Below are 24,083 nucleotides of genomic sequence, written 5' to 3'. Positions count from 1 at the left end.
CTGCAGTTGTAACTGGAACAACTGGTTTCCTCTGACCACCTCATGCCCCAGTTCTGTATTTAGACTTACTGTGGTCTGCTGTTTTCTCTGAACCACAGTTCAGCTGAGGGCTTCTGGAAAGATGCAAATCCAAGAAAGTGCCGGAAAAAGGCTAGTGAAATATTTCTGGTGATTTATTTAGATTTGTATTGCTTAGCTGAAAAAAAAATCAAGGCTGGATGTATGATTAATAGAAAGAAGCAACTTCAAGCCCCAGAAAGGAAAACAGAAACAGAAAAAATACTCCACTGTTGCAGCGTATATAGAATTCCTGAAATACTTCCAAATTGCTGTCATTAAGATGCCAATAAAATGTCAATAAACTATATGCAAAATTTTACCTTGTTCTGCATTAGGTCCAGAGCATCCTCACTGAAATAAATAGTGTACTTGAATTTCATGCAAGAATACAAATTGAAAATATGTTGATCCTTTGTCAGAAAAACAAAGTACTTTTCAATGAAGTGGAAAAATCATGAGAAATGGAAGAACAATGAAATTACCAAAATGCTGCTTTGATATGAATCACAGTGTTCTCAGGGCATGCATTATGAAGCACATTACAGAGTCAGAAATTTAGGAAGATGCAGAAAAATTTGACAAAAATAAAGTAGTAATAATAATGAATTCCTTAAAAGGTCATAAAGCAGCACCCTTTTACACCCTTTAAAAGGGGATAAGATACCCTCCGGATATTTGAGAGGAAGAGCAGATTTTCTGTGGGGACAACTTATTTTGTAACGGTGCACATCAAAGTTTATTTCAGCACCAGTTTTTAGTGAACACAGAGAAATACAGTAATCTAGAGCAGGTGGGCATGCAGGATTCATGATGTAATTCTGATTGTGTTTTATACTGATTATAATACTTGGCCAGTTGCTTTTTTTTTTTCTTTTTTTCTTTTTTTCTCTTTTTCTCTTTTTCTTTTTTTCTCTTTTTCTTTTTTCTTTTTCTTTTCTTTTCTTTTCTTTTTTTTTCTTCTCTTCTTTTCTTTTTTTTTCTTTTTTTTTTTTTCCCATGAACTGACCCAGTTAAACATTTGTGTATCTAATAAGCCTGAGATGCTATAATTAGAACATTTTTAATTATTCAACACTCTTAACTCTTCTCTTGACTGTAGTAATTTGATATGACAGTTCTGAATACTGGGACAACACCTTGATCTGAGGAGCTTTTTGACAATGCTTAAGCCACTGTTTCTTGTGTATGAACTTAGTCAATGTTAATATTTTGTGTAGGCCACTACTTGTCTTGCAATATTTGTCTTGTTACATAAATCTGGCACCAGCCCTTTCCTGGAAAAATGATGCTAATGCATCTACTGAGTAGACAAATGAGCAGAATGGGTAGGGTTATAATCTTTTGTTTAAAAATTAAAGTGAATTCTAGGCTTATCAGGCGTGCTGGACTGTGGCTACTTAAACTCCAAGCCCTTTGTACTGGCAAAACAGATACAGTGCAGACAGGGTAAACAGTGGCATGTTTCCCTCTATTATTTTCTCTTCAAGAGGGTCAGCAAATAATTTACCTTTCTACTTCTTTGGGACATGAACAAACCACTGGTGTCAGTATCAAGTCCACAAAGACACCAATGAGCTCTGGGTCAGGACAAACATGAAAATTACCACAGAAATACAAACACTATCACACCGTAGTATGTCAAATATGCACATACCCATTCATATGATCTGAACTCAGGAAACTTGCTTACTTTACATGGACCATAGTGCATGTTCTTGCCTGGCAGAAAGCTTATGAGCACATTTTTCAAACAAACCTAAGCTAAAATGGCTTTCAAGAACTTCTGAAAATATGTATTTAAATGAATGCACCACATCACAGGCAAAGATTGTGATAATACCTATAGTCACTTTTATTGTAAGTTTAAAAAATAAATTAATATTTAATTGCATAAGCCAAGTTAATAACTTTATGGAAGGGTGATCTATTGTAACTATAGAATTACATCATCATTTACTTGATCACCTTCTTCCTCCTTTGTAAAAGCTGAAATGCAAGCATATTCAACTTACTCAGCTGCATTGACTTTCACTAAATAATGTTCTCGACAGCTTTCTGTTTGGAGACATATACTGCTTTTTGGCACATACCTTATAATTCTACTGGGATTCCTAGGTCCCTAGTTTTCTCTCTAATCTTAGTGAGGCCTCTGAACTGTTTACTTTCTACTTGGGAACCTGCATAAATATCCAAGATAATTGTCTTTATGTGTTGTGAAACCATTCAGGCGCTGCAAGGTGACTGATGGCATCTGAACACAGAAAGCCTGCTGGAAGAGATCTTGAAACAGTGTCACACAGGGTTATGTAAAAGACACGCTCTTCTTGCAGTAGACCTGGCAAGACCAAGTGACTTTTTGTCCCAGTGACAAAATTTCAAGCTATTCCCTATATAAAAGTCCAGGGTTAAACCTTAAACCTCAGGCTGCCATTGTGTGTACATTGCCTGTGTACAAGGAGACTAGCAACAGGAGGTGACCTCAAAAGGATACACAAGTACAATACAAAGCACTCTTCCACACCTGAGCTAGACTGAAATCTCCCTTCTGGAGAGCTTGCATGTTTTGCTGAGTGATTGTTGCTATCCTACCTCCCCTTACATTTCTCCCCAGTTAAATTCATTCTTTTCCAGAAAGTGCTGTATCTTCTGAAAAGATGGGGACAGACATTATGCTTTCTTCTCAGGACTTAGGTGTGGAAGAGCATGTCTGATAGGGTGCCTTACCCCTTCTAAAAATTAGCAGACCTGAGGTAATGTTGCTGCTCTTGTCAAGGTTCCCAAGTTTAAACACTACCCCTGGGGACCAGTTTTGTGAGGGAGCAACCCTTCTGCCTTGCACAGCACCTGTGGGTGCTGTGGTGCAGGTACCACAAGTAGGAGCCCCAGTTTCTTATTCTGTGAGGGAGATGGAGGCACAGGGTGGGCTGCAGCCCCCCTACAGGCACCAAGGCACTGATGAGTGGGCTTGTTCCCCAGAAGGAGTGCTTGCAAGAGCTGGTTGGGATCCACTGCTTCCCCTTTCTCCAGCTGGTCAGCCTGCTTTATCAGGGGACTGTGGTTGCTGCTCTCTCATCCTCCCAGCAGGAGGAAGGTGCTGCCAGCTCCTAGTCACCATCCTTGCTTGGTATATGCAAGGGGTACAGAGGTCTCCCTCCTAATCTGTCTCCTTCTCCCCCTGCAGTACTGTTTGCTCAGAGGGGATTATTTTCTGTGGCTGTTGTGCCCTTTAGGTCAAAGAAGCACTTTGCAATCTTTCTTCTGGTGTTAAGCAGCAGAGCAGAATGGGTGGCGTGTTGCAGGGACTCAATTTCCTCTTATTAAGCAGTCTGGAGTCTTCCTGCCTGTCTCAGGCTGATGTATTAAGAAGTTCACCCCAGCTTTATTCCTGATGCAATTAATGATTATGTATACAACAACTCAGAAAAAAAAAACTTCCTTTGAGCCTCTGGATTCTGTGTAAAGCTTGAAAGAATATTTATCAGGACACTGATGATGGGCTGAAAATGTTCCTTCTTCTGGCCACATTCCCCTCCCTTGCCATCCCAATGAGAAAAAAATTGATAGTTATGACTCTGCTTTGAGACTACCCCTCTGCAAAATCACAGAATCAAAGAGCAGTCTGTGTAGGGACCTTCAAAAGTCACCTAGTCTAACCCTCTCTGCAGTGAGCAGGTTCATCTTCAACTAGATCAGGTTGCTCAAAGTCCCATCAACCTAACCCTGAATGTTTCCAGGGATAGGGCATCTACCACTGTTCCTAGCTACCTGTTCCAGTGTTTTACCAGTCATTAAAAAATATCTCTAATTTTTTTGTCTCTTATCAAAATTAGGTCTAATGAGCTCTAGGTGGGTGTAGACATTTGGATGCCTAAAACCCATGGCAAGGCCTTTGGGTTTATTAAGAATATGCATATGAGATTGTACATAGGTAAAGAAACCTAGCTGTTTAACAAGATGAAGATTGGGCTGCATATCTGTCTTTAATATTGAGAATACTTGCCTATAGAAAATGTCCCCCTGCCCTTTTTCTCTCAGAAGTCTCACAAAAATTCAGTATTTGTAAACAAAATTCAACTAAATCAATTTTTTTCTCTGTCTCCTTTCAAAGCATGATAGCAATTTTTTAAATTTTTCTTCCTCTAACTGTTCTAGTTGCCAGTGTTAATACATGCCATTATAATTAGAACACTGATGTGCTTTTCAGGTGCTGTGACAGCTATTTCTACAAATGCTTTAATGGAACGGCTGCATTTAAAATACCAACAAAGACCATGGTCTGAAACTCTGAAACTTGTCCACTTTTGCATGGTAAGAATCACAGATTATGTGAGAAAAGGGTACATGGTGTAAAAGCAGGTTGCCAGGATGGCCCAAAACTGCCTGACTTAGGAAAAAAAAAAAACCAAAACCCTAAACTGGTGCATATTATATTACCCAGATACTGATTCTTCTTACAACAATGGATAAAACAGGTTTCCTGCATTATTTTAACACTTTAGAGGTTTTTTCTTGCATTATTTTAACTTCAGTATTTAGTGCTAATACAATAGGATATTTTCCATTCGTTATCACATTCATAGTATGTAAAGAAAATTTCTTGCCCTTAGCACTGGGAGAAAATACTGCTTTCCAAAAACTGGCCTGAAACCTGCTGTCTAGAGTCCCTCCTGCTGTGATATATCCCTAAGTCATTAAATGCTTCCAGCCCTTCCAGTAGCTAATTATACTTAAGAATCATTTTTGTAAAAAGCAGGTTAGCACTGCTGTAAGTTTAGTATACTAAGTCCCATTTGTTTCCATTCTTCTTTTTATTAATGCTGAACTGAAGTCTTACTAAAGTCTGAAAACGATGTCCTGAGTTTGAACATAGTGAAAGCTTTTCAGCAGGGAATGTTCTTTGTGAAGTGCAAGGTATGAAAAGTTTTCAGATGAGTGCTAAAAGAGAAGCTGGAAGAATTTCCTTGCTACTTAAGTTAGTACCTTCAGCTGGAACTTGCATCCTGAGTCTAAGTTCACCTGGGTGCTTACTGATCTCTCCTTTTCACTTAGGCAGATGTCTCAAAAGATTGAAAGCCAAGTGTTTTCTCAGTGGGTCTCTGGTATCATGGTGAAATGAGCTGACATAGCTTGTGTTCTGCTCAAGAGAAAAGGAAATGTAAAGATGCTTCCTGCTTGACACTCCCTGCTCAAAAGGCCTCTGATCTATAGTTACTACACAGCAAATCCATCCAGTGCTGTCACTTTATAGATAGATAGAGTCATAGGACACCTCTATACTTGGCAAAAAGAAATAAGTATTGTTTGGTTGGACTGGGCAGCAGTGTTCTGTGTCTCATATGCAATCATATTCCTCCCTGACTACTAATTTAAAGAGTCTTTCGCTGTCTCTTGTTTTCACAAATGTGCCAGGATAAGCCACTTCAAGAGCCTGTCAGTAATGCTCCAGATGGCCCATTGCTCTCTTGCATGGAGAAGATACAGAGGACATTAAATGGTAACAAGTGGTCAGATAATTCAAAGCGTATTTTTAGATATTCTATGGAAACTACGCATCCTTTTTATTGGTATGAAGGGGGGAAATGTACAGAGAGGTGGAAGTGTGACTCATCTTTGAGCTAGCCCTTCAGCCCATAGCTATTCTCAATGTCTGAGAATAAGCTCTGCTCAGCACAGCACTTACTATTCATAGTTTAATAGTTGTCATTAATAACAAGAAGTCATGCAAGAGACACTATTTTCCTATTTTCTCATTACCTAAATCGTACCCTTTAAAGCAGGATAATACTGTTTCTATTTCTTTATCATTGTAGCCTGATTACATAACATATCTTTTTTTATTATTCTTTTTTGCAGCTAAATCATTGTTTTCTGTGATGAACAGATTGGAATCTTTATCCAAACAAAAAGGGTAGGTTTGTTTAGGAATAAATGCAAATGAGCAAGCATGGCCCCAAGTCCAGTGAGGAATACCATCTGGATGGATTGTCAACAACGTCTATTTTTAGCTCTGTGTTCTAATGGGATGTGTTACTTGGAACAAGCATAACTGCCTATTTTGATTAGCCCTTTGTGAGGGAGGTTGTTGGGTGAAGAGGGGACGTGCATGCCTAAGTCCCAAAGCTACAAGTGAGGTAAATATTTTCTGGCATATGAAGATGATAATGCAAAGAACAGAGCACAAATACATTGCCTGGTTGAGGAGTTTTCAGAAGCTGAGCCAAGGAAGAGTTATTTTTGAAGCATCCCTGGTGTGTCTTCCCACGACCAAGTAATCTAGACTCATTTCTTTTCTTCATGTGACAGAATTTTTTACATATACAAACCTTTTTTGTTTGTTTGTCTTCTCTTTCCCCTCTCCTCAGGCTTAATGTGTATGCTAGCCCAGGGGGTACTACCTGCTACATAACATCAGACATGTTTTACATAGAAGTTCAGCTGGAGAAAAATGGAAATGTGATGGATGTAAAGTTGGCTCATCTTGGAGAAGCTCCTGTGGTAAAGTTAATTTTCTCTGTCTCTCACCTCCCTGCAGTCTTCCACCTCTCCTCCAGCTGCCACGTCAGAAAATCTTTTTGGTCTTGTCACACCTGCCAGCTTGTACATGATGCTCACTACCTCATTAAGCATCTGAATCTCTTACCTAAACTTAGAAGTTCATTACAGACATGAAGTACTCTATTAAGGTAAAACACAGCTGACACTGCCACCTTCCAAGAATTTTATAGAACCCTGCATAAATTCTCATACTTTTATATTATAAATATACAGTAAATAACAGGGTTTAAAAATATCTTCCTACCAAGGTGCAGTGCAGTGCACTTTGTATTCCCAATGGATGTTTTGGAGCTGTTACCCAGAGATTCTCTTTTTCCTTCTACCTTCTTTAGAAGTATGTGCATTCCTACTAATGGGGATATTTTTTCTTTCAATATTTCTCATTTAAATATTGGCAAAACATCACTCTGCAGTTCGCATACCATATTCTGCAGTTGTGCAGTGTTACAGACAATTATTCAGATCAAAGATAATAACAACAAGCTGTTGTGAGGGGACAGGGAGCATTAATTCTGATTTTTATCAGTAAGTATCCAAATTGTTACAATAATTTGGAGTTAATTTAGTCCTTTTTCAGCCCAGGAATTTCAGGTTGTTCTGTTTAACCAGCACAGGGTTGTTGATCAAGTGAGTGATGAACAATATTATTAGGATGGAAATACATATCCAGATAAATTTTGCTCAGTAACTACCAATTAAAGAAAACCTGGCAAATATGCATTTTTGGTTTGGTTTTTTTTTTCTGGAAAGATTTTATGAGCAAATTATTCATGTTAATTTTATCCTCTTCTGCAGAGCCACTGTTCTTCTAATTATTATATTACTTTTATATTTTAACTATTGTAATGTTAGTCTGTTCTTTGTTGGGGGGTTTTGTGGGTTTTTGTTTGCTTTTGTGTTAGCTAATAATTCTGCTAATTAAAAGTAGTAAATAACAATCTTATTTTTACCAATAAAATGCTTCTAAAAGCTGCTTCATGAAGGATGGTAAGAAACATGAAACTCCTCTCTCTTATTCCTCTTATTTCTGTAGGTTTGTGATGACTTGCTGCAGCATCTAAGGTAAAGAATCACGTGCAGTCTTATTGCATGGAAAGGAATTCCTGAATCTTGTTTATTTGAGTATTGTACAGAAGTCAAGGCTAGAATGATGTCATTGTAAGATATGAAGGAAAAAAAAAAAAGAAAAAAAAAACGAGAGTTATGAAAAAGTAATATAAATCCAGACAACAACAGGAGAACTAATACCTTTTTGTTTTTTCATCTGATGTGTGAAATTGGTTCCAGTGCTCCATACTGATTGTTGTTTTAACTGTTACTACCCACTTCCAAGTGGCAAATTTAAGGCTAAAACTGCAGCAAATATAATTTTGAAAGGATACTTCAGGCATTATTTATTTCTCATGTCATTCAGCTGTAAACAGCTACATTATATTTGCCTCAAAGGACTGAAGGTAGAGAGTAATCCTAATACATTGGCTTTCACTGCCAGTTGAACACAGTCTGTGAATACTGGAATTTGTATTGATTGCAAGAACTATAGAGTTACTTGGACCCATAAGTTTAGAAATTTACAGATGACCACAATTATAACTCACAGATTTATAAGTCCAAATTGGATATTACTTTTCCCCTTCTCCTTCCATCAAATGCTAAATAGTCTTCGTATTGGCCTTATGCAAATGTCCTAACAGCATGTCCTTCAGGCTTCTATCCCAGTAATGAAAGCAAGCTGATATCACATGGCCTGTTTTTCTTTGTGAATGCTTAGAAGGAGATGTTATTTGAATTTTCTCATGTAGCAGTAGGGCACCACTTTTTTAAGTTTTAAAAAAATTTTTTATTACCTCATTGTCTTCTGTCTGAATAGTTGCAGTTTCAGGTCAGGACACCACCTTCAGAGGCTGTTAAGAAGTTGCCAGCCAATACAACCAAGATTACAGGTTTTACTAAGAATTAGTGTATTTAAGAAATTGGATTCTTATTTAAATACCTTGGCAGAACAGAAAGGTAAATAGAGAAAGAATAATCATGCTTAACCTTGCTTAGCTCATCTCTCTTTTATGTGGACCTGTAATACATCATCAGTTCTCCCAGCCCTCTCATTCCTTAGAAATGAAGTGTTATTAGTTTTATGGGTGTAATCAGCTCTGCCTTAAAGCTTGAACTTGCATTTACCATGGTTTTGGCTCCCAGTGTTATCAATTGCTGGCACTTTGGCTCTGACTGATGGCATATAGTTACCACTGGCACTGTGGGTTATACTTGTCTGCCTTCCTCTTTCTGCTAGGATTTGGCATGAAGTACACGTATCCCTTCTACACCTCTTGGTAGTAATTTGTTTGGTTGTAAGGAAGTTGGCTAAATGTGTAATGTTTCCTGTGAGTCTCAAAGTAACTATAAAACCATAACGAACCAGCCAGATAAAACTTAGGTTGGTGTTGTGCCTGTGCTTGTACCTTCATGCCTGCTTCCCTCCCTTTTCCCAGTTTCCCCACTAGTCCAGCTGGAAAGAGTCATGAAAGAGCTGAGTGACTTGTTTAGGCTTCTGTTTGGAAAGGATTTGTCCCACTGTGAAAGTCCAGGCAGGCTTATTTGGTGTCCCTGCTGAAGGGGAAGGTAGTTCTTTTGGAGTACAGCTCATAAGGCATGTAAAATCCATTTAAAAGCCACTTAAGCAGGTGAGTAAATACCTGCTGAGTTAATCTGAGTGGAGTTCCAGGCTATCAGAGCTACTAAGAATCTGCAGGGATTTAGGGGTTTTAGTAGTTTGAACCTTTGCTTCACAATGTTCTGCGAGCCACTTGTCCCCCAGTTATTTTGGGGTTTTTTTTTGATTGATGTATCTACCAATGGTGCTAAAGATCTGCCTCCTCCCACAGGGTGCTGTGAAGAGAAATATTAATACAATCCTTGGTATTTTAACAAAAAGAAGAAGATACAACTGCATCATATTGGGGATGTGTTACTACATGGCCAGCTTCATTGGAACATCAGGAAAAGTGCTTTGCCACTTGTCATATGCGTCTATTGCTTTTAGTGGTGCATGTTTAACTAGTGTCAGCTATAATTACATTGCTTTTTTGCAACAGAGCTAAGGACTCACATTTCCTGGTGTCTTCTAAGAAGGTTCAAAAGCAGTGCTTGTATTTGCCAGATCTGATAAGGAGGGGGCTTATGTCATTCTGAAATAGTGCTTTTCCTAGCAAGTTAGATAGACAAGACTGCCTATCCATCTCATTTAGTAGCCTTCTAGCAATTGTTTCTTTTTGGTAGGATGAAGAACTATGATGCCTTTGGGAAGATACTAGAAGAGCTGTCAAATCTATATAGAATTCCAGGAAACAGGTTGCAACTATTTTTTACTTTAATCACTTTAAAAATAAATAGCCTAGCTTTCATTTACTTACAAAAATTTTTTTTTCTTCTTTTCCAGTGAAATGAAAGCTAAGGGATACCTTGCATTACAAGCCCTTGAGAAAGATCTTTATTCAATGTCTCTTCTAGACAGGTAACTTGAAGTCTACCTCTTTCTCCCTTTCCCTCCACCTCCACCCCTTCACTTCACTGAAAAACAAGTTAACTGATCTAATTGCAGAGTAGGATGTGGAAGGCTAATGAGTTTTCTCCCACTGGAAAGCTTGAAGCCTTTCTGCAGTTTGCCAGCCTCAGGCACATCAAACAAGATGATCTGCTGCAATCCTCTCCTTTATCTAAGAGACTTCCTGGGAAACTGGTTGGTTGCAGAATTTATCTGTGCATGTGAGCACCCACTAGGAGCAAACAGCTCACCTGAAAGTCAGCTATCATGTTTACATCTCTCTGTGGCAGAAGTAAAAGATACCTTTTGGGGTCCTGCTGTTTGGGAATCTCATTCTATGCTCAGGTTTTAGATCTGGACTAGTGGATGCTAGCTTTCCTTCTGGGTCTTTCTTGTTTTCCTTTCCCCTTTCAAAGTGTAGGATTATGGATAGATGGGGAGCAGATTTTCCTACAACGTCTGGTAATTGTAAAATTATTTTCATTCTTCTCAGAAAATCAGAGTTGAGGGCCATGCTTTCCCTTTGGATTTTTGAAGAATCTTTTCTGATATCTTGTTGTCTGCAAACATGGTCTTCTGTAACTTAAGACATAATTTTGTCTTATTTTTGTGAAGTGGTCCATTATGAAACATGCTAACTCTGTGTACAAATGTACTTTATCCTTGCTAACCACAGGTAATCTCAGTAAATATTATTGATGAGTTAAATAGACTATTTGTCTCATCAATGATACAAATTAATGTACTGCCAACTTCTGATACACACCTAGGTACACAGCTGTATGAGCACATTTGAGGTTAGAGATTGGTTCTGTTTGAGTTAGTTTATCCTGGTTATTTCCTCATTCTTTGTTCAACCTGCCACTCCAATATTTTTGTCCTCCTTCATTTCTGGTAAATAGCACATCAAATTGCAACAGGAGACAGCTTAGAGATAGAGTGGAAACTGGAGTAGTAATGCATGAGTGAAATGATGGTGTTTTGGAAGCTGTCATAACAAGTGGAGACACAATCTGCTTTCAAGAAAGCATCGTCTCCCTTTGATTAAAGGTGCAACTTACCCTTTACATTAGCCTAGCTAGCACTGCAACTCAGGAAACACTAATCAAGATGTTTTTGAACTAGAACACAGGATGTAAACAGAATTACTGAAATACTTCATGGAAAAGTAGGACACCTGGTGCCAAGAACTGGAGGTGATAATTTTTTTTCTTCTTTTGTTTTGTTGGTTCAAAGAATTGTAAAAAACCCCTCAAACCCCTAGTGAGATGACCTTTGTTTATAGTTAAGATCCTCTATTATAAGTAAAACATGTTCTAGGCACTTCCTGTGTCTGTATGCTCAAACAGTGTACAGACAGACAGAAGGAAAAAATACAAGAGGACAGGTTGCTTATCAGCTACTGCAACATTGACTTTGTAGCAGCCTAAAAGCAAAGCCAGCAATATTCTGAGGTTATGTGGGAAACCACAATTTGGGAGTAACCATGAGATGACAGTCATAGTATCTGAGATAATACTCATGTTGCCTAAAAGGCAAATACATTCATCTGATATGTTTTTTGACTCATCTACAGTCGGAAGTGAGCTTCAGCTGTCAATGTTATGGTTCATAAAAGTACTTCTAATACGTGCTATCACTGCCTTGTTGCACAGCTTGATGAGTCTGTTCTGCAAGTATTACAACTTTTCCTTCTGTTTCAGCCTGGCCACTGAAAGCTAGTGGTTCAGCTAGTATTTCTAAGACTAAACAATAGGTTATTGAGCAAGAGATAGAAACTTAATCTAATCCCTTCAAAGATGTTTGGTTACTTTATACACTGAGGGCCTGGTTGTTAGACACTTAGAAAATGCTGTGGTTTGAACATATACTGTTACTAGAGATGTACCCTTATGAGGAATCCCCTTCTGCCATCTCCAGTTCCCTCATTTTTTCCCCTTTGTGTCAAGATGTTTAACAGATTTCCTCTATTGATATGTGTACTGACAGGATTTTTTTTAATCTTCAGGAACACCTATGAACATTGAATTTTATATTTCTCCCTACGAAGTTTTGGAAGCAGAACTAAATCCTGGTAAAGCTAGAAAAGCAGAAATAACTAATCTTCTAACTTTCTCAGCACTAGCTGTTTCATTAAACAAAGTTCATTAATGAAACTCAGAAAGAAGGTTTCAAATTCTAGTTGAGCAGAATGATTTATGTGATGCACTTTAGCACAATTATAACGTACATCAGGGAACTACTTTGGCATTTCTTGGCTGTTGACCCAAATTGCAGTGATAGTGGTAGCTAGATAACTGCCTAGCCAGCATGAGAATGACAGATGCTTGCTTGATCTGTTTTATGCCATATCCCCAAAGTGGTTGCACCATTGGGAAACTTTGACTATTTTTATGTGGTCTGTGCAGGCTTCTCCTTGCTGCCCAAGACATTGTGTCTATCCCTGTCTTTTGAAAGTACCTATCATTTCGAGTTTTGTATGGATAGAAGTAATTTACACTGACACTAAGGAAATAATGCAGTTTTCTCTCTCCCTCAGGTTCCCAATTAGATGTGATGAAAACAGTTGTAACTGTGGAAGGCACAGATGTGCTACACAAACTTCCTCTTTCTCCACTGCTTGCAGATTCTCAAGCTGGAGAGGACAGGTGAGACCCTGAACACTTCTCAATTCAAAAGTGGATTTACAAGTCACTAACCTCAGTATAACATAGCTTTAGCCTCTCCTAAAACAAGGAGCTCTGTCTTATTGGTGGCATTATGCCCCTTAGCTACACCCTCTTACAATCTGTAACTTCTGCAGTTTTCCCAAATGGACTTTAAAATTATTGTGTTCATATTTAACTGTGTCAATTGCATTAAATTAATGGATTTATTCATAGATTTGGAGACAGAAGGAGCCACTGAAACAGTATTACTTTACTTCCTAGGATTCAACAAGCAACTCCTGCCTAGTTTCAGAATAAATAAAGCATATATTGAGGGATATTACACTTGAACTATATAAAATACTTTGCCATTCCACCATGGATACTGACACATCATCTCTCTCTAATACAGTCCTAGGCTGGAGGGAAAGTCTGAAGTAATTTCCTGAAATAAGAGAATGATTTATAGCAAACATCCTTGTGCACTGTTCCTCAGTTTCTCGTGCCTCACTTTTCCTTTCTGCCAGCCTTGACATTATATTTGTTTTAAACACTAAAGGTTATAGTTTCATGTATAAAGCAAAACTTGTCAAGACAGAAAATGCCTGGAAACTGCTTGGGGTGACTGTGACCTTGCACTAAGGGTCTTTCTTATGTCAATTTCTCTAATAAGCTTTCATTCTGACTTCTTTTTTTTTTTTTTTTTTTTTCCCCAGCAACCCTGTTTTTTTGCCACTGGCTGATGGACTCAGCATGGATTTGTCAGCTTTTTTTGTACTGAAATTTCACCAGCCTATTCCTATGTCCTTATCCAGTATTGAAGAGATACAGGGGCTCACAGGCATGTTGTAACTGTTTTTAAGACTAAGTATTTCTATGGCTATGCATTGTTAATTTGCTTTTTATTTTCCTGTGTTAATGTTGTAAGTGGAAAAGCTGGTTTCTGGGGCAGAACATGTTCAGTTCTCTAAGCACAACTGCAGTATTTTAGCAACCATATGTTCTAAGAAAGATGTGACAATTACAGACAAAACTGTTAAATACTCTGTCTCAAATTCCCATTAGCAAAAAAAGGGAATAAGAAATGAGATTAATATTTTTGTCTTTTAAAAAAAATTGTTTGTTTTGTTTTTTTTAGCTTTCATGTACAGTTATAAACTCAACGCTAATAAATAAAATTACCTGGTTTCAGGAATTCAGGTTACTGAGCTGAAACTGGCTCCTCTATATGTGCTGATTGTTCAGTCTAAGCTTAAAGAAAAATGGAGTGGAGACTTGTCTGCACATAATTCCTGTTTCTTTGTGGTGAGTATAGTGTGACTTTGGCATACATTCTGCCTTAGTGCAAAACAGATTCTGAATTATATTTCCCCATAAGCAACACATGCAGACTTTCCAGAATCCCAACAGTATTTAGATGCTCTTTAGGAAACAGCTCAAGTTCAAGTTATTTACAAGATTAGACCCTTCAAGTAAGCTTCTCATCCTCATTAAGGACACAATGTGTGCGTGGCTGCTGAAGTCATACTCATTTCTCAGTGTGCAAACCTAACATTTACTCTTCTAAAAACTGATAAGAACATCATTAATGCCTTAAGAAGAAGGAAACTTACTGGCTAGTGTGAGGAGCAAGTCCCAAGATAGTACTTACCTAGATTTTTGAAGGTGTTTATCATGCTGCATGTCAAGCTGTATTTCACACCTTTTTAACAAGACAGATTTCTTGATAATACTGATAAAACTGATTGTTTTTAAAAGGACTGGTAGGAAGAAAAGTGTAATGTGTTACAACAGTGATGTTAATTACTATCTAGACCCATGGTTGTTTAACTGTAGATGTCTTCCATTTTAAATTATTTGATTTAGGCTGCATTGGATGTAGAAGAAAAGTTATAAAATAGGAAGCATTTTAGCTTTCTGCCAGACTTATGTACAGGGCAGCTACAAGACAGACTTCAAAGATCTATTTTTTTTTTTTTGCTAGGAAATATAAATTTTGCAATTCACAGCAACAAAAGGGCACTTCTTTCTCTTTTACTAGCAGTGTTATTAGATCCTATTGCCTACATATTTCTCGGACTTTGAGGTTGTGGTAAAAAAAAGGTAGCAAGAAGTATATACCATGCTAAAACAAGCTTTAGTGAAGCTCTCCTCTATAAAAACCCTTAATATGGGATGAATTTTTTATTTCCACTAGATACACATGAAAGACTTTGTAATACTCAAAATATTAGTACTTGTTGGGAGACGGTTTTGCTTCTGAGTTTAAAGATTTTATTTCTAGAAATAAATTACTATATCAATTCTAACCTTGCAAGGAATGTGGAGAAACCCTTTTGCTCCATGGACACACAAAGAAAAGCTCTTTTATTTTGCTCTTCAGCTTTTCTTAGTGTAAACCCTGCCAAATAACTGCCCAGCCCCGTCCTTAAGGCAGCAATTGCCATTTGGCATCCTGAAGTCCCTAACACAATCTTGCACTTCTAATTTTGACATAGAATCACTGTCAACATGGACAGGTGGCAAATTTTTCCTACTGTCTTGTCTTCAAATGAATCACCAGGGCATGCTCTAGCCAGAAAAGCTTCTCCAAAAAAATTAGTACGGATGGAGGAACAACATATGATGCCCTGAAGAGGTTTCAGGCAAAACCACTGTCCCATTTGTAGAACTGTCAAGCAGCACCGTGATGCTCCTCTGAGTGAAGATCTTGGTTGTTAATGTTTCCATAGCCTACAGGGCTCTTAGGAGCAGTTGGAATAACTTGTGGCACTTGAACTCCCAACCAGTTGGCTCTGGGTGTATTCACCACATTTGGGTGGATTTGGGAGGGAGAGTGGATGTCATTTATCTCCCTCTAAGGATAATATTTCTACTGAAATGCAGAGAGACATGATGAAGATGCTAGAAGTATGTCTTCCAAAATTATTTTTGCTGCCAGATTGTACAGCTGCCTGATAACACAAAGCTTTACTTTCTTGTTTTCAGTGCTTGAAATATCACCATATTTGTTGTTCAGTCTCTTCCAGATTGCCCAAAGCACTGTTACTGCATCAACACGGGCTCAGAAAAATCACTTTTAGGAGCTCTGATCAGCAAAATCCCATTTAGCCATCCGAAATGTGTGCCTGGTGTAATAGAGATTCTTCGACATCAGGTGGCATATAACAGTCTCATTAGCAGCTGTGTCTCCCAGAAGCATATCAATGAAGGTAAACTGCATGGCTGGAAGTAATGGCAGAGTACTAGAGAGAAACTTGCCTCTAAGCTGGGTGTTAACAGATTTACTGCACCTTGTCAAAGCTGTCATTACTTGTGGAGTATTTTAAATGACAAAAAATTCTTAATTCTAGTATTACTAGTATTACACTCTCTAGCCTGACACTTCTATAAACAAAGTTGCCAAAATAATGAATAATTAGATTTTACTGTATTGGTATTTTTTAATTATGGCATGTGACTCATAAATATTAATTTTATCTCCAGATGATTCAGAACCGCTTTACTTTGAAGTGGTACCACACAAGAACACCAGCTTTTCTGTCTTCTTCCTTCATCCTGTAACAGAAAATTTAGCATGTGGTATGTGTGAAATAATTGATTCTGTCCTCTTTGTTAGGCTGACAAGGTTCTTATAGTAGTAGTGAAGAGGTACTAAGGGCTTCTCTCAAAAGCATGCAGCCCATGAAAAAAACGAAGTAGCACTTGTGTATGAACTGTTTTCTAAAAAGTATCCTGTATTCAATGTAAAACAGAAAGTATATGTAAAAATTCAAGTACTTTCTGTCTCAACCTGCAGTAGATTAATGAATTGTAACTTCTACTATTTCTGGTTTAAGGACATTAGGGAAAGTGAATCTTTTGCAAGAGCATTGCAGAAAGTCCCTTCAAACTGATCTCAATGTTACCTCTCTTGAAGCACCACAATGAAAGGATGGTTTTCAACATTTATTAAAATGTGTATTTTGAAATGCTTATATACTGGTCTTTCTTAGTGATAATTGATGTCAGAACATCCAGAGAAGTTCAGTGTCACCTTCATTTACATCCTCAAGATCCAACTCTCAATTCTAGTGATGATTTTATAACAAGAGCTGTGAAACGGTAAGTAGTTTTATTTTGTTTCATAACAGTTGGAATGAACCTCTCATGTCCATTTAATGGAAATACCATGTATGTTCACAGTGCACACACATAAATTCTGCAACCAGAAAACATCACTGTAGTAAAATTATTGTGCTAAGGATAAGTTACTTCAGCGTCTTAAGAACCTCTCTCAAAATTTTTAACCATTAGTAGTGATGCAAAGTGTTTTTTTCTAGTAGGAGGCACATGAGGCAGGGAGACACTTTTGAGTGAAGAGAGTTTTAACATTTTAGAAAGATGCTCTTTTCTTTTGTAAACATGATTTTCTGAAGACTCTAGCTGGGGACAATCTTATGACTGGCAAAATTCAGAATATCATGGAAAAGACTTTTTTTCACATCTACTTAAAATCAATCAGTGCTTCTTTTCAGCTAGTGAGATTTACATGGCATGTCCACAACACTGTCTCTAGCTTGTTTCTGAAACAAATTCCAAGAGAGGCAAGCTGCTGTGATATAGGAACATATGGAAAAGAAAGGCCTGAGAGCACTAATTCATTTGGCATGAACTAGTAAACAAATATCTACTTGATAATAACAGGATCAATTCAGGCTGGATTTTGAACCTGTTTAATTAGCCTGCCCTGACTTAAGTCACAGGATAATAGATACTATTCCTGGAACCAGGTGAATATTGTTGGAGTGGAGAAAAACACATCTAGTGTAGATACTGGTTTTGAGAAGATATAATCTCTGTGCCTGTCTCAAACAAAACATAAAAGTTATAATTTTAAAACTCAGCAAGAATATATTTCAATTAGCTTAGGCTTTCATTAAAAGCACCCTTATGTCTTTTTTTTTTTTTCTTTAACAACTGCGCCATTTTTCTATCAAAGCTTCTTTGCAACGCCAGGCTCAAAGATCCAGCATTTGATTTCACTGTGTCAACATATGTTTCCGGTATAGAACTTATAGTTGGTTATATTGTAGTTACAATGTAACATCTACAAGGTACAAGGCAAAAAAAAAAAAAAAAAAAAAAAAAAAAAAAACGCAAAAAAATGCACGGGCTGTTTTTCACCCACCATTTCGGCGGCAGCCAGAGTTTTAAAATCATATGTTGAAGAATGGATGAAATACTAACAAATGTCTCATTTCCTCCTTCAGTTGCATGTCAGTCCCAGTAGTCATGAGAGCTATTTTCAGGAATGCGGCCAAGGTGAAAGCTGATAGTGAAACACAAGACATGGAAGCAGACTTGAAACAAGAACCTGAACCAGCCTCTGAACCAATTATGGATTCCAATAGTCTTGAAGAAAGCCTTTCTGTGCCTGGGCAGCAGGGTTTGGTAGTGACAGATAAGCCAAGTATTACACACAGCCCAGAAGAAAATCTCTCTGCAGCCAAACTGGAAGCTGTGGGTAATAATACGGAAGAAAGTAACCCCACAGTAAGCACAGAAACTTTGTGTAGAGGGGAGGAAAGTAATTCCACAGCTAGTAAAGAAGCTGTTATGACAGATGAGTAAAACACACTATCTATTGTTTGATAGTCAAACACAAAATAAATACTTTCCCTGGTGTAGATTGCTTTTGCAGAAGTAGTTGGAGAGAGCTTGGAAAGCTCACTGTAGTAATTTGCAAATGGAGTTTACTCTTTGTACACCATTAAGTATATTGAAGTAGTGCTCTAGAATTTGCATTTCTAACCTTCCAAATCTGTAAAGTCTAACACTGCTCTAGTAACCTTTATTTTTGTCTGAATTAAGTATCTAAATTCAGATACTTAATTCTACCACATTATGGACAAAACTTCCATCTGGCTGAAATATAACACATGAACTTGTAGAAAAGTATATCCATGTCAGTATTATGCTAAATAAATTGAGAAAAAGGATGGTTTGAACAATTTTGTACCCGTGGAATTAATGCAGACAGACCTATCTGACCACTCTTCTTAAAACAAGCTCAACTAGATACTCTTAATTGCAGTTCTGTTTTCCCCTAATGCGTAAGTGCTATTGAATGGCCTTTGAACCTGTCTACAAGCTCCATGGCAGGATAACAGAGTCATTAGTAAGAATATTGTAACTCAGTCTCTGACACTCAAGTAATTTTCACCTTATTTTTTTTCTGGCATCAGTACTGTGAGTGAAAATATTTTTTTTTAAAGTATAGTTAGGTCAGTTGTTCAAAATTTCAGTTTGTCTCTGTCTAGATCTGCTTTGTTTCAGACATAAAGAAGAGTTCCAAGCAACTTAAAACAACTAAACTCCTAACTTACTGTAAATCAGTTTAAATAGTGTAGAACAAACACTGGTATTCACAAAGAAAAAGACTTCCTGACCACAGCAATTTGCAGCTACAGTTAAGGCAAGCAACAGGAGAGTCAAATACAGAATACTGGCACAGAAATATAAAAGCTGTCAGAAATATGCATTTGTGGATGAAAACATATTTCTGAGAAAAGGTGAATAAGCCTGGCCACCTTGAGGAGTTTGGGTAAAAGCACTATGGGAATGAGGAAAAGAGTTCAGGCTAGGGAGACTGGCAAAATAAATACAAAGATAACAAAAGGAAGTTCATTAGACTGGAAACATGTTCAGTGTGGTCTAACAGAGTAAGAGTAGTGATCAAACAGTAAAACGATGGAATAGTCAGTAATTCTGCATTTTAAGAGAATGGTGTGTTTTCAGTTAAAGTGATATAAATGGATGTATTTGAGGAGGAAAAAACAGTTTTAAACTGTGAAAGTTCACTGCATAGTGTTTACAAAAGATATGAGGAAGAATTTGGCAAAAGGGGAAAAATTACTGTATTTTATATATTGACTACAGATTCATATCATGCTAGAAACCTGTTTTGTGTTTTTGCATAGAGTTAGCATATCATCAACAGCAGCTTATTCTGTAATAATACCTTGTCCAAAGCACTGGGCATTTATTTTTTAGATATTGGAGGGAACCTATTTAGCCAGGCTATTTAAGGGACCTGCTCTATTTCCAAAGTGCTGCCAAAAGAAAAAAACGAAGGTTAGAAGACAGCTTTGGATACAGAACAGAAACACATTTAGTAAACCTTTGTTGAGCTTTAAAAGTCATTTCCTCTTTCTGTTAAAGTTATGTTTAAGACTGAAAGCAAGGGGTTTTTTTGCAAGAAGCCAAAGCATGGTGAAGATTTACAGAAATTACCTCTATTGGAAAGTATCAAAATCAGATTTCCTTAAAATGAAGCAATGCATCAGTCTGTACATAGTCCACAAACCGAGAATCAGACTCAGTTCATATTATTTTAAATACCATGAGACAGAAACACTAATGTTCCAGCTGCTGGACATGATGGAGTACATCCAGTGATAAGCCTAGTTGCTCTACTAGCCAAACAGTCTGCTTTTTAACCCAAGCAAGAGTTGACCTTTCAGGTTCTGTACAGAGTTTTGCCTTGCTGCACTCAGACTGCAAGGAACCAACCTCACCATTATTTGTCCAAACATTGTCATTAGGGCTGCCAGCATCTTCATGTCTTCCAGCTTTAACTTCATTGTACTCTGTCCCAGCTGGAGATGTGCAATTGAGATCCATGTCCTGAACAGAATCTAAAATATGTCCAAGATGTGGCTGTTGTTCAGTAGAATTCAGATACCTAAGCACATCTTCTTCATGCTTTCCAATCACACCGAGAAGATTATTTATCTGACTTAAGGCAGAATCATGTCCATTAAGATGACACCAGGATAAGAGAGCACTGAAAAGCCAAGAAAAAAACAAAATACACGATTACATGTATCAATGCAAACTTTTAGTTGCTGAAGGGAGACAACAATGTGACAACGTATCTATACCGCATAAATGTCTCATTCATCTTTCTGGGAAATTCAAGCACTAGAACTGAATAATAATCTTAAAGATGCAGATTCAGATAAATTCTGAAAAGCAGCTGAATGACTGTTTTTGAAGAATGATCAAGCTACAGCCAGGTAGGCAATCCCCCTGTATTCAAGGTCTGAGAACTCTCATTTTGGACAGATTGACAATGTGCTTCTTTTGTTTAGTTAAAACAAACAAAAAAATTACATGCCTCCATACACATCTTCCAGGCATACATGACCTTAACAAGTTTTTAACTTACTTCAGGGTTCCCCTGAATTGGCCACAGGTAACCATCAGCTCTGCACCATGTCTATAACCTTGATTGAAGCCTTCCTGGAGGGCAAGTTCTTTCCCAGCCTCAATTCCATCCCTATAGCCTTCCTGTAATACAAGTAGTGAAACAGGTTGTTCACAAAGTGAAAAATCTGACTTATGTCAGTGCCATAATAGAAGAAGTTTACACAAGTATTCAGTCTCTTAAATTACAGCTTCTAGGTTTGAACATCTCTCCCAGCTACATAACTGCTTTCTGTAGTGTGTTGAAGTTACAAGTTTCAGAACGAACTCCAGCAAGGAGATGACAACAAGTATTAGAAACACAAATAAGAGAGAGCTGCAGAAAAGCATGTTTGCTTTTGTGATGACCAACTCCTTATAAACAATTTGTTGAAGAATAACCTCATATAGTATTCTAGGCATTTGAAAAGAGATAGGCTGCAAAGCCTCCCCTCTAGGAGAGGTACTTTCCAATCCATAATCCATGTACCTCTTTTCAGAAAACTAATTCTTAAACCTCGTTACTGTATTTGCTGGAAAGGAGATGGTGATGAGAGTGAGTCAAATTTGCCCATAACCTTGTAATTACTTTTTGTAAAAAATGCTGATGATTGTAAATCAAATTAAATTTTTTAAATATTCTAATCACATTACCATATAATGCAGGATAATTCTTAATTTTTTCCACATCAAAATTGCAAGTTTTAAGAGCGGTAACTTCTATTTGCTCATGAGAGAAGAAACCTGTGGCCTTGCTGGAAAAATAGCTGGGAACAAGAATGTTTTTTTATTTTGCATAAAATACAGATCTGGCCTAAATAACATTTTATAATGTTGCAGAATGTATTCATAAAACACCAGAGGGATTTCTGTAAGAATGCCAAACAGCTTCTTAAGAAATCCAGTCTTTTCAAGGAGCTCAGATGAGGAGATTTTTCCTTGAAGAGTAATACAACAGCTCTCTTCCTCATGAACAGCCTACACAACAACTTCCATTCATATGCTTCAGCCACATGCTGTTCACCCATGAGCAGATGAGTCCTACCCTGAATGACCATGTATCTGCTGATACCTGGGTTTATGTACTTGTTTTGTTCACTGCAGAATTCCAAAGATGAAAGGGCTGCTGGATAAGGCAGTTTTCATAAAACACATTTTTCACTAGGAGAATAAACAAGCCAAAGAACTATCCAGACTGCAGTGCCCAATTGTGGTTCCACATGGAGCCACATATCTTAAATCTGACTGCTGAAGATCTCTACTTAAAACCCCAAACATCTCATATTTCTTTATTAGCACTGTTTAGTTTTGTTGCCCTATATTTACAAGTAGTAGATTGCATCAGAATTTAGCACTGCCTTTTACAAATGTACATGATTGTACAGAAGGCACCAATGGCCTTTTATAAAAAATATTTTTCTTTGACAACCACCAGAACAGTTTCTGTAAATCCCTACATTTTCCTGACAATCAGAAAAAACTAAACCATGATGGTTTTTAAGCAGCTGCTCTTATTTTCCCTCTTTAAATCAACAATATGTATCAGTAAATCTAAAATGGTTAAAAATACTACCAAATCATCATTCTAGAAATACCTTCAATCTTTTTTTCATGGTGCTGTTCCACTCTTTCTGCAGTAGGTACATCTCATCTGCATCTTCATCAAACACATCCTCACTGGATCGGCTGACTGCAACTTGTACCCAGGACATTACAGCAGTGCTGACTACAACCTCTGTTTATGTGGTTTAAATAAACAAACAAACAAACAAAAGAAACAAAAAACTGAGAAACTTTTAGAAGTCCCTCTGGCTAAGCACCAGATTAGAAGTGTATCAAAAAACGCAAGTTCTGATGAGAAGTCGTGTATGGAGATGATTTTTCACTCTGAACAGTTGTTTCCACATGGAAAACGGATGCTCTTTACCATCAGGCTGTATCTGTCAAGAGAAGCCAGTCAAATCATCACTGGGAAAGCAACTTCTGCAGTTTCTGAGGCAAATTTAAGGCAGTTTCTCCCCTTTCTGTGGCAGTGACACAAACACACAAGAGAAATGAGCATTTTTAAATGCTGCTCATACATGAGCAGCAGGCAGAAACAACTTTATGACTTGATTCTTACAAATAGCTCCATGTAGCCTCCATGCAGTGCATTAAGTTCTGTACAAAGGTAATTGCCTGCAGAGTTAATAACTGGCAAAGACTTTCTACCTGTGATTTTCAGTGGTCTGGTTAGGCTTATACTTAACCATCTTCATAAATCTTGAATAGAAATACTCCTGGATATTTTTAATAAAGAGCTAGCTACTTCTACTGCAGAGGGAAGAAGACATAATTGGATTATTTCATCTTTGCCACTGAAGAAAACCTTAGAAGGTCACTCACAAATAATTCACTACACTGGCAGAAGCTTTTACTTCCCAACAGACCAACAAACGTCGTTTCTTTCAGAGGCACCACCGGCTCTTAGCGACCCGAGGGCCCCGAGAGCCGCGCTGTGCCCGGCCACGCTGCTTTTCCTGGGACACACCAGGCAGCAGCCCCGCAGCCTGCAGGCTCCCTCCTGTCCACAGCTCCCTGTCCCACCGGGTACGCGGTGGGACAGAGCTGCGCCCCGCTTCTCCACACCCTGCCAAAACTTCGGCCAGGGCCACGGCCTACCCCTCGGCGCGGCCCCGGCCCCGCCATTTCAAGGCCGGCCGCTCGGCCCGGTAGAAGCCCAGCTTACCTCAAGCACTGTCGGTAGCGATGCCTTCTCCCCGCCTCGCCTCAACTCTCCCCGCTGCTCGCTCAGCCTCTGCGCTCCGTCCCCTCACCACGGCGGCCGCGCCAAGAGACTCTCCCCTTCGCTGGGGGCCGCCATGTTAACTGAGGGCAAAGCAGCTTCACTGCCCTCGGAAGTATGAGAGGAAGGGCGGCCATGTTGGCCGAGGGCAAACTCCACGGAGGCAGAGGAGAACAGCCGCCATCTTAACCGACAGCCCCACAGCTTCCAAGCCCGTCTGAAGCCCTGGAGGCCGGCAGCCATCTTAAGTGCGGGCGCAGCCTCG

At 38.3% G+C, this 24,083-nt stretch overlaps 2 protein-coding genes across 2 annotated transcripts in view; one reads left to right on the top strand and one right to left on the bottom strand.

Moving 5' to 3' along the window:
- LOC139792913 (mediator of RNA polymerase II transcription subunit 1-like) overlaps positions 1 to 18,417 on the top strand; it is a 23,175-nt gene extending 4,758 nt beyond the window's left edge. Inside the window, exons 3-16 of the mRNA XM_071736882.1 lie at positions 5,914 to 5,968; positions 6,423 to 6,555; positions 7,649 to 7,677; positions 9,892 to 9,963; positions 10,052 to 10,126; positions 11,282 to 11,352; positions 12,165 to 12,230; positions 12,696 to 12,804; positions 13,521 to 13,645; positions 13,997 to 14,109; positions 15,824 to 16,016; positions 16,291 to 16,386; positions 16,800 to 16,908; positions 18,057 to 18,417. Of these exons, the coding sequence (XP_071592983.1) occupies positions 5,914 to 5,968; positions 6,423 to 6,555; positions 7,649 to 7,677; positions 9,892 to 9,963; positions 10,052 to 10,126; positions 11,282 to 11,352; positions 12,165 to 12,230; positions 12,696 to 12,804; positions 13,521 to 13,645; positions 13,997 to 14,109; positions 15,824 to 16,016; positions 16,291 to 16,386; positions 16,800 to 16,908; positions 18,057 to 18,417 (1,607 nt within the window). The remainder of the gene's footprint in view (positions 1 to 5,913; positions 5,969 to 6,422; positions 6,556 to 7,648; positions 7,678 to 9,891; positions 9,964 to 10,051; positions 10,127 to 11,281; positions 11,353 to 12,164; positions 12,231 to 12,695; positions 12,805 to 13,520; positions 13,646 to 13,996; positions 14,110 to 15,823; positions 16,017 to 16,290; positions 16,387 to 16,799; positions 16,909 to 18,056) is intronic.
- YAE1 (YAE1 maturation factor of ABCE1) lies at positions 16,740 to 24,083 on the bottom strand. Its single transcript, XM_071736149.1, has 4 exons — positions 23,762 to 24,083; positions 22,629 to 22,768; positions 21,017 to 21,138; positions 16,740 to 20,632 (listed from the first exon to the last, which is right to left on the bottom strand). The coding sequence occupies exons 2-4, from the start codon at positions 22,743 to 22,745 to the stop codon at positions 20,203 to 20,205; spliced, it is 669 nt and encodes a 222-aa protein (XP_071592250.1). The 5' UTR covers positions 22,746 to 22,768; positions 23,762 to 24,083; the 3' UTR covers positions 16,740 to 20,202.

The sequence above is a fragment of the Heliangelus exortis genome, chromosome 2 (assembly GCF_036169615.1).
Source record: "Heliangelus exortis chromosome 2, bHelExo1.hap1, whole genome shotgun sequence".
In the NCBI taxonomy this organism is placed as follows: Eukaryota; Metazoa; Chordata; class Aves; order Apodiformes; family Trochilidae; genus Heliangelus; species Heliangelus exortis.
Note: the sequence above shows the minus strand (reverse complement) of the source record. Positions and strands in the feature narration are given on the sequence as shown.